At 33.4% G+C, this 12,336-nt stretch overlaps 1 protein-coding gene across 1 annotated transcript in view; it reads left to right on the top strand.

The window, feature by feature from the left end:
- PIGK (phosphatidylinositol glycan anchor biosynthesis class K) overlaps positions 1 to 12,336 on the top strand; it is a 111,149-nt gene that overhangs the window by 36,097 nt on the left and 62,716 nt on the right. Inside the window, exons 4-6 of the mRNA XM_074337057.1 lie at positions 4,860 to 4,995; positions 7,207 to 7,318; positions 10,180 to 10,276. Of these exons, the coding sequence (XP_074193158.1) occupies positions 4,860 to 4,995; positions 7,207 to 7,318; positions 10,180 to 10,276 (345 nt within the window). The remainder of the gene's footprint in view (positions 1 to 4,859; positions 4,996 to 7,206; positions 7,319 to 10,179; positions 10,277 to 12,336) is intronic.

The raw sequence follows: 12,336 nt of genomic DNA, 5'->3' as shown, positions 1-12,336 counted from the left end.
TGTATTTCTTTGAAGTTCTGTTCTCTGAGTTTTGCTTTAAAATGGCCACTTAAAATTTTCAGTTATACCTTACTATGTTTAAAGGAGAACTTACATACTTTAGTGCTATATTTCAATTTGAGAGTTTGCTAAGGTCTCTGGATGATTCCATTTAGAATTTCAAGGGCCCGTTTTGTATGTTACGTGCCATAAATATTAAACAGCAATAATGAGTTATGCATTAAATTTAATCATCTGTGTTGATTAAATTATCAATATGAAACAAAAATACACCATTAAATCCTTTCAGATGCCCGTTCACATAGATTCAGGGTAATGCAGAATTGTTAAAAATATATGTTCATGTCAGACAAACTGGGTTTGAATCTAAGCACTCCCTACTAGCTGTGTGACCTGGGACACGTTACTTAACTTCTGTGTGCCTCGGTTTAATAACCTGTAAAATAGGGATGGCACTAATGTATATCTCAGAACTAATGTATGAGATAATGCTTGTAATGTGCTTATTTTATTAGTGCAGTGCTTGAGATATACCAAGTGCTTAATAAATGTTAGTTATCATCTTATTACGTTAAACCACGTGTAACTTTAAATACATGAGCCGATAGCTAGGTAGCTCTACCCTCAGGTAACATGTCTGCTGCTGTTGACTTCCTGTCTCTGCAGTGCAATTTTTTGAGTTTTATTTCTAATAATATAAGTATAAAATACCTGGCATCATATAGTCTAGTAATGCCAGTTGTTTGACATTTGGCAAGTACTGAAAGTAATTCCGAAAATCTTGATGATTTAGCACCTGTGGCTAGCAGATTTGTTCTTATTAGTTTCATAGTGCATCGGTGTGGAGATTTATTCACTTGGAGATCTCTCAAGACATGGAAGAGAAAGAGAAAGAAAAGCCAAAAAGTGAATTACTCTGGCATGCAGCTAATGATTATATAACAAAATTTGAATTTGCTTGTTTGAACATTGCTGCAGAAGCAATACTCTGTAGAATATCCTGAATAATTTATGTCAGGAAAAAAAGAAGTGACTCCTATGAACAGAAAACATGAGATTTAAGAGCCTCAAAGATTCCTGTGATCTTCAGATCTGCTTCAGCTACTGTTCTAGATTGGATGGTAATATTATTGAACATAAGCCTGGTGACCCTAGCTATGGTAGCTAAAGGTGCTCTAATGCAGTATTATCTAATTAGTAGCATGACTGTAGAAATGTATAGCAATTTTAAGTGAACAGTTAGAAACGTTTTGACCAATACAGTAATTTATTTAAATTTCATTCAGGGAAAAATTTTTATTAAGGTAATAACAGTCTATTATAAATGAAAAATTATGCTTTTTGAAATTTCACATTCTAATGGTCTGTGGTGGTAAAAGATTATTCATCTATTTATTCATTTTTTTTAACCCATTGGTTACTAGTTCCTGATTGGGCCAACGAAGAATTTCAGGGAGGTGGGTTAAAGGTCCTAGCACTCCGGAAGCAGGGCTTACCTGTTCCTTCAATGTTTGGCAAACATGACAATGGGAAAGTATTTATTTTAGGCCGTTGTCCCCTCTACATATGTTTCTTTTTTGACAAGATTTAAATTTACATTTTTATATTTATGATCTTTAAAATCTATATAAGCATGATCAAGGTATTTTATTCAGATCAGATACTAAAGAGTGGTAAAGGAAGGAAATATAAATACTTTCTTTATGTTTGCTTTTTTTATCTAAAAGAAGTTATGCTCCCCTAGTATTATTATATATATTTAAATTAGCAAATACATCTGACTTAGAAATTAGTAGCTGTATATGGGTATGTCCTCACATTTTTTTTTTTTTTTTTTACTGGACTGCATGATTTTAAAAATGTGAAAACTAAAAATTGTGAAAACTACTTATATAAATAACCACGGTATTGTTTGGATTCAAACCCAGTTTGAATTTCATACAAATCCAGTGCTCACTTTTCTTTTGGGTTTATTTTAAGAGAAGGCCATATTACCATGTGCTTTGTTGTACGATGTAGAGTTTTGCAGGGGCTCGAATCAAGTGTGAAAGTTGAGTCATCACACATGGTAGTATAGGATTGCCAAACTGTAAGAATATCTAATTCTTATATCGATTGGATGTATTTGAGGGATTTTGTCTTAATTTTAATAAGATACAAAGGAAGTTCCTATCATTATTTATAGGGATATACTAGTATGTCTTCAGTGTAGATTGTTTTGGTCTTAATTCCAGAAGTGATCTGATACCCATTCAGTGAAGACGGAAATAACTGTTGTGGTACTAACCTGATATTCAAGTGAAAAAGATACTTTAAGGAGTCAGCAAGTTAGATCTCAGAATAACTGGTGTTCAAAGAATGTTTATTGGCAAAGTCTTAGTTAAATATAAGATCTGATTATCCTGAATAGTAAACAGAGCCTGGAAGTCATGAATTGCATTTTTTACAACATATTTTTGTGAACAGACTCTCCATATCATCGAATTATATTATAGTGTGAATGTCAAAATACAGAAAAAAATGAAGTGTGGAACCAGGCCTGACATTCTTTCTTTCTCCTGTTAAATATCACAGTAGTCATGTAATTTTAGCAAAATAACATCATTCTTCAAAAGGAATGAATGTTTTTAGAGTATTATTAGTTTGGTAGTTTTGTTAGAGTTTAATTTATAATTTTATATTTATTTATGGTTTATAAGAACTATAAGCCTAAGGAATTTACTTTCATGTATACATTTAAATATCATTATATGAATAATTTAGCACTTGGACCAAATGAGAGTTTTTTTTGTTTTGTTTTGTTTTGTTTTCCCTCCAGAAAACAGTTCTGAACATTTCTTAAGTTTTAGAAACAGTGAATCAGAATATGCGGTTGGACTTCTAAACCTTTGAAATCCAGCCTGTTTCCTGTCCTGTTTTTCATTTATTATCCACAAATATGGTTTTTAATGATATATTGATTATGGTAACAGAGGGTTATAAATAGTACTTATATTGAGGCTCAAAATGGTCTATAGTAAAACCTGAAGCTGATATAATAGTGTATGTCAATTATAATTGAAAAATAAATTTAAAAAATTACCTGTAGGAAAAATGTTGATTCAATTTATAATTTTAAGCTGAAATTACTACTTCTTTGTGATACTGACATTGGGTAGATATTGAAATTAATTTCATGGAGTACAATTAACCTTAACCCAAAAACATGGCCTAAAGGAATACCTTTATTATTATATTGGGATTGGGAGGCCATTTTAATAGTGGCATATAACAGAAAAAGATATGATTAATAATAACTTACTGGAAGTTAATCATCTTGTTATTAAAAAGAGAAGATATATTTACCATTTTAAGAGGAATAACTTCCACCGTTCTGTGAGTATGAATCACAGCTGAAGATCTGATCTTTGAATGTGACAGGGTTGGACCGCTTTCAAAATAGAAATCTAGCCAATTTTCAAGAAAAATCACAATGTTTCAGTTTTGAACTTTAATGCATTTGGAACATATGCAGCAGAACATTTTCTTCTTGCTATTTCCTGCTAAACTAATTACATGTGTCACATTAATTTTCCCGTTATGTTTGGGAAGCTCAAGTATATGGTAGAATAAAGAATTGCCCGATTTGTGTTCAACATGTTTTCATACTTAAGTTTTAATGGTAAGATCAAGATGAGAAGTATTTAAGAGAAATTTTATAATTTTGTCTCAAAGAAAATATACGCAAAAATGAAAAGGTTTCATTCACTCAATGAACATTTATTGAATGCCTACTAATGCCAGGCTCTGTTACTAAGCCTGAGTGTTATAGTGGTGAACAGGACAGGTAAAGCCCGTGCCCTCAAGAGAGCTTTTATTCTAATGGGGGTGGTGGTGGGAGATGATGGGGATTTGAGATTCATAAATGACCTATAGAAAATAAAACTGGTAATGAGATGAGAATAGAGTACCTTAGCTGAGATTGGAATGATAGCATTTGAGGGGAGAGAAGTCTAAATTTGGTCCGTAGCCCTGAAGTGGGAAAGGCTTGGCATGTTCTTAGAACCGAAGGAAGACCAGTGTGGAAGGAACATAGTGAATGTGGGTGGTACAGGCTAACGTTGGAGACAGAGACCACGTTAATTGAGCTTTTTAGACCATGTAAGGAGTTTTGGTTTTCCTCTAATTGTAATGGGGAGTCCTTGAAGGGTTTTAAGTGAGAAAGTTTAATGATTTGACTTATTTAAAAAAGATCATCCTGGTGACTCTAAGGAAAATGAACTGTAAAAAAGCAAGAATGGAAGCAGGAAGCCAGGTAGGGAGCCATTCTAGCATCTAGTCAAGGGAGGGTAGTGGCTGGTTTTAGGGAGATGGAGTGGAGCCAGTGAGAGTGATTGGGTTGGAGATGTGTTTATGTGGTACACTGACTGCACTTGCTGATAGATTGCACGTTTTCATACTTAAGTGTTTGTGATTCTGAAAGTTAAATTCTTTGGACTATAGTTTCATGTAGACTCTAAAGTGCTGATAATGTCAAACACCACTAATTTAAAAAAATGTTTGTGTAGGACAGTGTAGCTCCTTCAGCTTTCTTTTGCTATGTGGCATAATGTATACTCTGTTGGGAAAAAAACATTTAAGTTAAAAACCCCAAGTTCTGTAGATAAATTCATGCCAGATTGCTCTAATTTCTCTACCTTAAAACTTGTATAAGGATATGAAAAAATATAGTTCTTTTAAATATGTACTCTAATTGAGTTATTTTTAATTAACAAAAGAATGAATATAATTGCTACATGATATAAATAAAATGCATTTGTTTTGTTTTTTTTGGTTTATTTAAATAATGTATTTTCTGGAATTTTTTTTTTTTTTTTTAGTCACATTGTTCTGATGCTTGCAGATGATATGGCATGCAACCCTAGGAATCCCAAACCAGCTACAGTGTTCAGTCACAAGAATATGGAACTAAATGTCTATGGAGATGATGTGGAAGTAGATTATAGAAGTTATGAGGTAAATTGTTTAATTTAGCAAAATTTTTGAAATGTAGTTATTGTTACTTTTAAACTTTAAAATAATGGTAGAATAATATAGTCTTACTCTTTTTCTTTAAACTTTGTACATAATTGTTAAGGAAGCCTTGATAGAATTCTGTCTGTGGAGTTCATATTAAAGAAACAATGTGAAAGTAAAACTATCACAACATGAACATTTTTTTATATATCTATATGTACATCTAGGATAAAACAATTTTATCTTGGTTTTTATAAGAGTATTTCAATGAGGTTTCATGTATCAGCTTTCTTTTACAGTAAATGTATTAGTTTTTCATATTTGATCTAAAATTTCAAATTTCGTATTTTTAGTAAATATATTAATTGTGGGAAAATTAAAATGACTAAGAAAAAACTCACCCATATTTCTACTACTTTTAATAGGCTTCTAGTGTTTTTATGTATTGTGGGGGCAGAGCCCCAGAAAGTAGTTTCCAGGCTCTCGGCCTCACATAGAAAGGTGCTGGCTCAGGTAGTAAATGGCCAACTGTGATTGCATGGCCATCAGCTGTGGCTAGTTGGCCGTCAGCTGTAACCAGTGAGCCATTGGCCACTAATATAACTGCTGTGGCTATGCTGGGAGAGGAGAAGGGAGAAGGAAAAAGAGAGAGAAAGAATGGGGGCTAGCAAGAAGATGGCGGCTGGGCTGGCAAGCGTGGATGGCGGTTTGTGGACAGTGTGGATCCAGCCTCCAGTGAGAGTATAGTGCCGCCAGAGAGAATATAGTGGTATGACTCCCCTACCTATGGCTCCGTGGGTGTTCCTTTTTGGCCTCACCATATCCTGCGTTATGTGGGGAGCGGGAACAGAGACCCTGCAGGCCTCCCCGCACGACAAATGGCGCAGCGAGCAGGGTCCCCCGCATTACATGTATATATGGTTAAAAATTAAAAAGTAAATTTGAAAAATAGCATTATGCTATATTTTCTTCCTTTGAAACTTCATTTTTTAAGTTTAGTAGATTTTGAATATGTTTAAAATTTGAAGTCTTCCTTGATGAAGTCTTCCTCGATAATCCTTCTCCTTTTACCAAGCCTACCAAAAGTAAGACACAATCGCCTGTGTTCCCAGACTTGTGTAGAAGCAATTTTAAAAGCATATCTATCTCGTCCCAGGCTGTAAGGTCCTTGAGGACATGGCCTATATCTTATGTGTCTTATATCTAGCAAGTACCTATAGCCTTTTGAAGGCATTAAAAAAATGTTTGTTCAACGATTAAAAATGTCGGACTTTATACTTGTTTATGTAGTCATCATAAAAGGCAGACCAAAAATTTTCCATTCTTGTTAGACAACAAGAAGTCCTATTAAAACACTTAGCATTTTGCTTTCTTCTGGGAAAAATGAAAACCAAGCAGCTTACACACACACACACACACACACACACACATCCGTATACATTTACATACCCACAATCTAGAGAAAAGTCGAACAAGAAACCTAGAGAGATTTTCTGCTTTTTAAATTTAGATCTGTATGTATAATTTTAAATTAGTATTATACTCTCTGTAACTTTTAATATACTTTCAAAGAATCCCAGAGGTCCAGAAATTCCAGGTTGGCAAATCTGGTTTAAAGTGTTAGGAATTTTTTACATGTTAGATACCTCTGGTGAAATTTAAGTAACAAAATTCATTTAAAAAAAAAAATCAAAATACATAATTGGGGGATTATTTATGGCCCTATCCTTATGGTTTTATTTTTATGATTTATTATGGACCTATCTTTCATGGTTAATCTAGAATTGACTAAGTATTGGCACAAATTAGCTGCAATAGTATAATAGCTGAATTTATTAACAAGTTTCTACTAGTATATTTTTTTATTTTCCTAAAGAATTGCCTATGAAGACAGATTTATAATTTTTAAGTTTTTGACAATACTTTGCATGGCATTTAAAGTTTTAAATTTAGAATTTAACTTTTTTTTCTTATTATTTGTTCATTTTTAGTGGTGTTTTTTTTTTAACTGGAAGCAAAGTTACTTTGAAATATGTATTTAAATATATTTCGAGTTATACATCTTATGTTTTATTTTCAGTTTAGATTGAGTAATAATACATAGAGAAAGAAGAAGGAATATTTTTGAAAGTAAAAAATATATATATATCAGGTTTTTCAAGGTTCTGTTTTATCTGATTTCTCTCTCTCTCTCTTTCTTTTTTTTCCCAGGTAACTGTGGAGAATTTTTTACGGGTATTAACTGGGAGGATCCCACCTAGTACTCCTCGGTCAAAACGTCTTCTTTCTGATGATAGGAGCAATATTCTTATTTATATGACAGGTAATTTCAGAATTTAGATATTTAATAATAGAATATATTGTTATTCTTTTCAGAAAGAAATCTGCATGGAAAGAAATTTAAACACCTTAGATGATTTTTGGTTAAAATAGTTTATTTGTTACATAGTTCTCTTATCTCATAATACATAACAACTTAAAATGATATTTGAAAACAGTACGACATTTTGTGCTGTCCTTTAGTTTCTTACCTATATATTTTTTACTATTACCCTGGTAAAACATATCACCTTTTACTTAGTATCCTGTTATAGCCTGTTGCCTTCGGTTTTGTCTCCTATTAATCATGCTACTCAGGTATTTAATAGAGATTGCAAATCTGTCCCTCCTCTGCTTAAAACTTTACAATGGTTTCCCATTGATGGAGTCTCAGACTTCAGTATGCATAAAGCTTACCTAAATGCAGATACGTAAGCTGGTTCCTAAAATTCTGATTTAGTTTTGGTCCGGCGTGGGGCTCATGAAACTGCACTTAAAATATACTCCCCAGATGTGAGCTGCAGTAGTCTTTTGTCTATACTTTGAGGACCATTGGAGATAAAGTCCTCCGTAATATAGTTATATTATTTATTTAGTTACACTATAGGTAATATGTAATATGTATTATTTATATTATTGCTTCATTTAATTTTAGTTTTTACACTTTTTCTAATTCTCTTCCACGCATTTGTCTCTGCCCTCGATATATTTGCTTAAGCTATTGCCTTTGCTTATGGATGTCTTCTCAGTTCCCTTGCCTACCTGATTATTCTTTATCTGTTAAATGTTAGCTTAACAGTCCCTTCCTTCAGTGATTTTTCTTCCTAAGTCTTGGGTGACATCTGTTTCAAATTGCCTGATTTGCACCTGTTGTCCCAATGTAATTTTTAATAGGGCCTCTTTTTTCCCTCAGAAGTGTGCTCGTACGTATAATACATTTTCTAATTGCCCTAAGGCACTTCTCATCTCCTGGCTGGTGTAAGCTCTCCTCTTTACACTCATATATTAATCTGTAGTTTCTATCTTAGCATTTAACTTACTATTTTTTTGTCTGGTATTTATTGACTTCATTAGATTTTGAACTCCAAGATGTCATTGATAATGTGTTTTTCATCTTTTTACCACCAGTGCCCTGTTTTATAGTAGTATTCAGTAAATATGAATGTTGATCAAATGATATTTAAAATTTTTTTCAGGGGACATTCCATTCAATTGATGATAAAACAGGTACAGAATGATTCTTAGATGTCACACAGCAGGACAATTACTGACCCCTACTTAGTGGTTTACTTTTATTTATCTATAATGTATATACAGCTTTTAAAATTCAGTCAATTTATAAAGTTTATAAATTCAGCAACGTTAATGAAGTCAAGAAAGTTTTCATTTTAGTTTATTTGACAGTTACAAGAAATTTTCAAGCTTTTGTGGCAAATAGAATGAAGTCTTGTAGCTTAGCTTTATTTGATGTACTAAACTAGGGGTTTTACAACTTTTTTTTTCTTCTGATTTTATTGATATGGAAGAAATTCCAGTAGTCTAACATAGGATTTAATAAACTATGGTCCATGGAAGGGCTGCTTGTTTTGGAAATAAAGTATTGTTAGAACACACATGTATCCACTTATTTTGCATATTGTCTATGGCTGCTTTTACACTACAACAGCAGAGTTTAGTAGCTTCAACAGAGACCCTGTAGTCCACATGCCTAAAACATTTACTGTCTGGCCCTTCACAGAAAAAGTTTGCCAACCCAGAGAAGAGAATAGGAGGGCTGATAATTATGATAATAAAAATGATAATAGATAGTATTGAGGCTTACTATACATAAGGCAATACTCTAAATCGTTGTGTGTAATTCATTTCATCCTCACAGCAACCCGAAAATTTAGGTGCTGATGTTCAGAGTTGTCATATATGGTTGTGTGGTTTGTGCACTGCACATAAGTGTATATGTAGGGAGATGAGTCGGAGCTGAAATCTAGTACATGTTTACACTTACTTACTAGGCTGTGTGACCTGCCATAGAGTTGTCTAATGAGAGGGAGAAATATTTTGTTTCCCCCACAAAGACATAGCCACTCACCACTCTTTGAGCTCGAAGGACTGCATCTATTCAAAGAGGGGGCACTGAAATAGACAGATTTTTCCTCTTTGCTAACCAGTGGGTGGTACCTTTGAAAATCTGCACTAAGGAGCTACATAGGCTTGCTAAGGATGGGCTTCCTGACACATTTCTCGATAGCCGAAGAAACTGATGCCTAGAAAAATGATTAAGTAATTTGTTTATGATAACAGTCATTAAGTGGAAAAGCTGACATTTGAATCCATTTTAGACTGGCTCTATCATGAATTCTAAATGTCACAATTTTCTAGTCAACTCTTCTGGGATGGTTTTGATGGTAGTAAAAACATCATTTTTTAAAGTGAGAACTGCACTTCCTAGTAGTACAGCATGCCAAGTATGCCCTGTGACTAGTACTGCTTACCACGGTACTAGCTAGTGGCTTCAACTCCTTTCTCACCTAAAATGTTTGCCTGGTATTTGAGAAATTTTTATCTATGGAAACTTATTTCTTATGTAATGGAGCCAGTGAGTAAATATAAATGTGATTTTCTAGAATTGAATGATAGCAAAACTCTTAAAGATGTTGCATCTACTATGTTTTACACAGTCTACCATTATTCATTCTCTTTCTAATTGGCATAATAGAAAATTAAATTTGTTTCCACAGTATTTTTTACTTCAGAGTATAAAATAACATATGATATTAAAAATTGCCATGAATGCAGTAAATATATCTGGATGCATGCCATTTGCATTAAAAAATGTGTCTGTCTGATCTTTTTGACTCTTCCTGCAAGGACATGGTGGAAATGGTTTCTTGAAATTTCAAGATTCTGAAGAAATTACCAACATAGAACTTGCAGATGCTTTTGAACAAATGTGGCAGAAAAGACGGTAATTAGCAAATGACTACTTTTCATAAGATAAATTAGTACCTAATTTTTCCATGGTTACTATATTTGTAGATCTTATTGTATGAGATCTTAACTTATTTGAATCATTTCACCCTTTTAGATTTATGTTTGTTATGTCTACTGAATGGAGTTATTAAAAAAAAAAACAAACCTCAGGGTTTTAAAGAGCATGAAAAAAGTTAATCTTTTAGGATCATACCTCTTGTTATTTAGCATCCTTTTTGGAGGAATAAGAGTCTCACTAACCAAGTTCCCCATTATTAGGGGGATTGTGAACATATATGTATTTTCCAACTTGTGCCTATTCTTACTTTTTTGCATCTTATGTGGCCCTCCATGCAATAGCAATGCATTATTTAGTCTTTGGGGGAAAACATGTCGAAATTATGATTAGTATAAAATTTGTAACTTAGCTCACATTAAGGATGATATATTGTTAGTAATCCAATGGTCAGCACCCCTTTAGTTAAAAGTTGTCATATGAACTTAAGTGAATTTAAAATAGCAGTAGAACTGCTTTTTACTTGATTACCTTCAGTAAACACCTGTGCGTTACCTTCTACACATACGGCACAGAGGGGAATATTATGTGTATTCTGCCTTCAAAGCGTTTAAAATGTAGTGGAAAGGAGAAATATGTACCCAACTATGCTACAAATTAAACATTATAAATACTGAGTTATAAGCATAAGCAGAAAGAATGGAAGTGTTGAGGATGATTTTACTAGTTACTGGTTTTGTGTTATTCATAGCTTACATTTATTGAATACATAGTAGGTGCTGAGCACTGTGCTTTACATGTATTGTCTCATTTAGTTTTTTTCCCCCTCACTGAATATTTATTTATTTATTTATTTATTTATTTATTTATTTTTAATTGCCGTTTCCCCCCGAAAATAAGACCTAGGCAATCAGCTCTAATGCGTCTTTTGGAGCAAAAATTAATATAAGACCCGGTATTATATTTTTTATATCACATCATATATCATACCCGATCTTATAGTAAAGTAAGACTGGGTCTTATATTAATTTTTGCTCCAAAAGACGCATTAGAACTGATTGTCTGGCTAGGTCTTATCTTCGGGGAAGCACGGTAGCATTTATTGGGGTGACAATTTTAGTAAAGTTACATAGATTTCAGGTGTACAATTCTGTAATACATTATCTATGTATCACATTGTATGTTTACCCATTTAGTTTTAATAACAACTCCATGAGGTAGGTACTTTTATTATTCCCATTTTTAAAAATGAGAAAATTGAGGTAAACAAATTAAGTAACTTGCCAACCTTTTACACTGCCAGAAAGTGCCAGGCCTAGGATTCACGACCCAGGGTTCGATCCCAGAGCTTACTCTCTTAATTATTTTATTGTACTGCCTCTCATAAATGTAGATGTTTCTGATCCTCACGAGCATCCACAGATTTTTCTCTCAGAACAAATGTGTCATGTTACTTATGCTTTCCACCACCTGCTTAGATATTGTGGTTCAAGATTACGTGCTTTCTTTTCTAGGTGTAATATTAGCTGTTTACCTAGATCCTCTGACAGAAACCTCTGAGAAAGCTTACCTGCTCCCCAGTTTCACTTTTACCAGCTAGGAGTTCATTCTAAAACAGAGCTTATTATGTTATTTCCCTTTAAAAAAAGCCTTGCTGTCTTCCTCAGACTTACAGGATAAGATCCAGACTTTATTATGGGATACTTGACAGATTGACTCTACCTTACCTTTTTGAAACTAATTTCCCTCCATTTCCCCCAAATTACTCTAAATCCTAGCTACACAGTACTATTCCCCCTTTCCCAAACATTTTTACATACTCACATTTAGGTATCTTAGTACAGGCTTTTTCCTTTGCTGGAATGTGCTATTCCTTTCTTTGATAGATTAAACAACACTCACTCACTCTTCGTTGTCCACGTCAGACATCACCTTTTCCTGACCTGCCTTCCTGTATGGTTCTCTTTGTTCCTTTCTCAGTGCTCTTAGAGCACTTTGACTTTTTAGACTCTAAACTCTATGAGGGCAGAGACTGTTGT

This window comes from Rhinolophus sinicus, linkage group LG06, assembly GCF_036562045.2.
Source record: "Rhinolophus sinicus isolate RSC01 linkage group LG06, ASM3656204v1, whole genome shotgun sequence".
Classification (NCBI taxonomy): domain Eukaryota; kingdom Metazoa; phylum Chordata; class Mammalia; order Chiroptera; family Rhinolophidae; genus Rhinolophus; species Rhinolophus sinicus.
The sequence above is the reverse complement of the archived record's forward strand: the minus strand, read 5'-3'. Positions and strand labels throughout refer to the sequence as shown.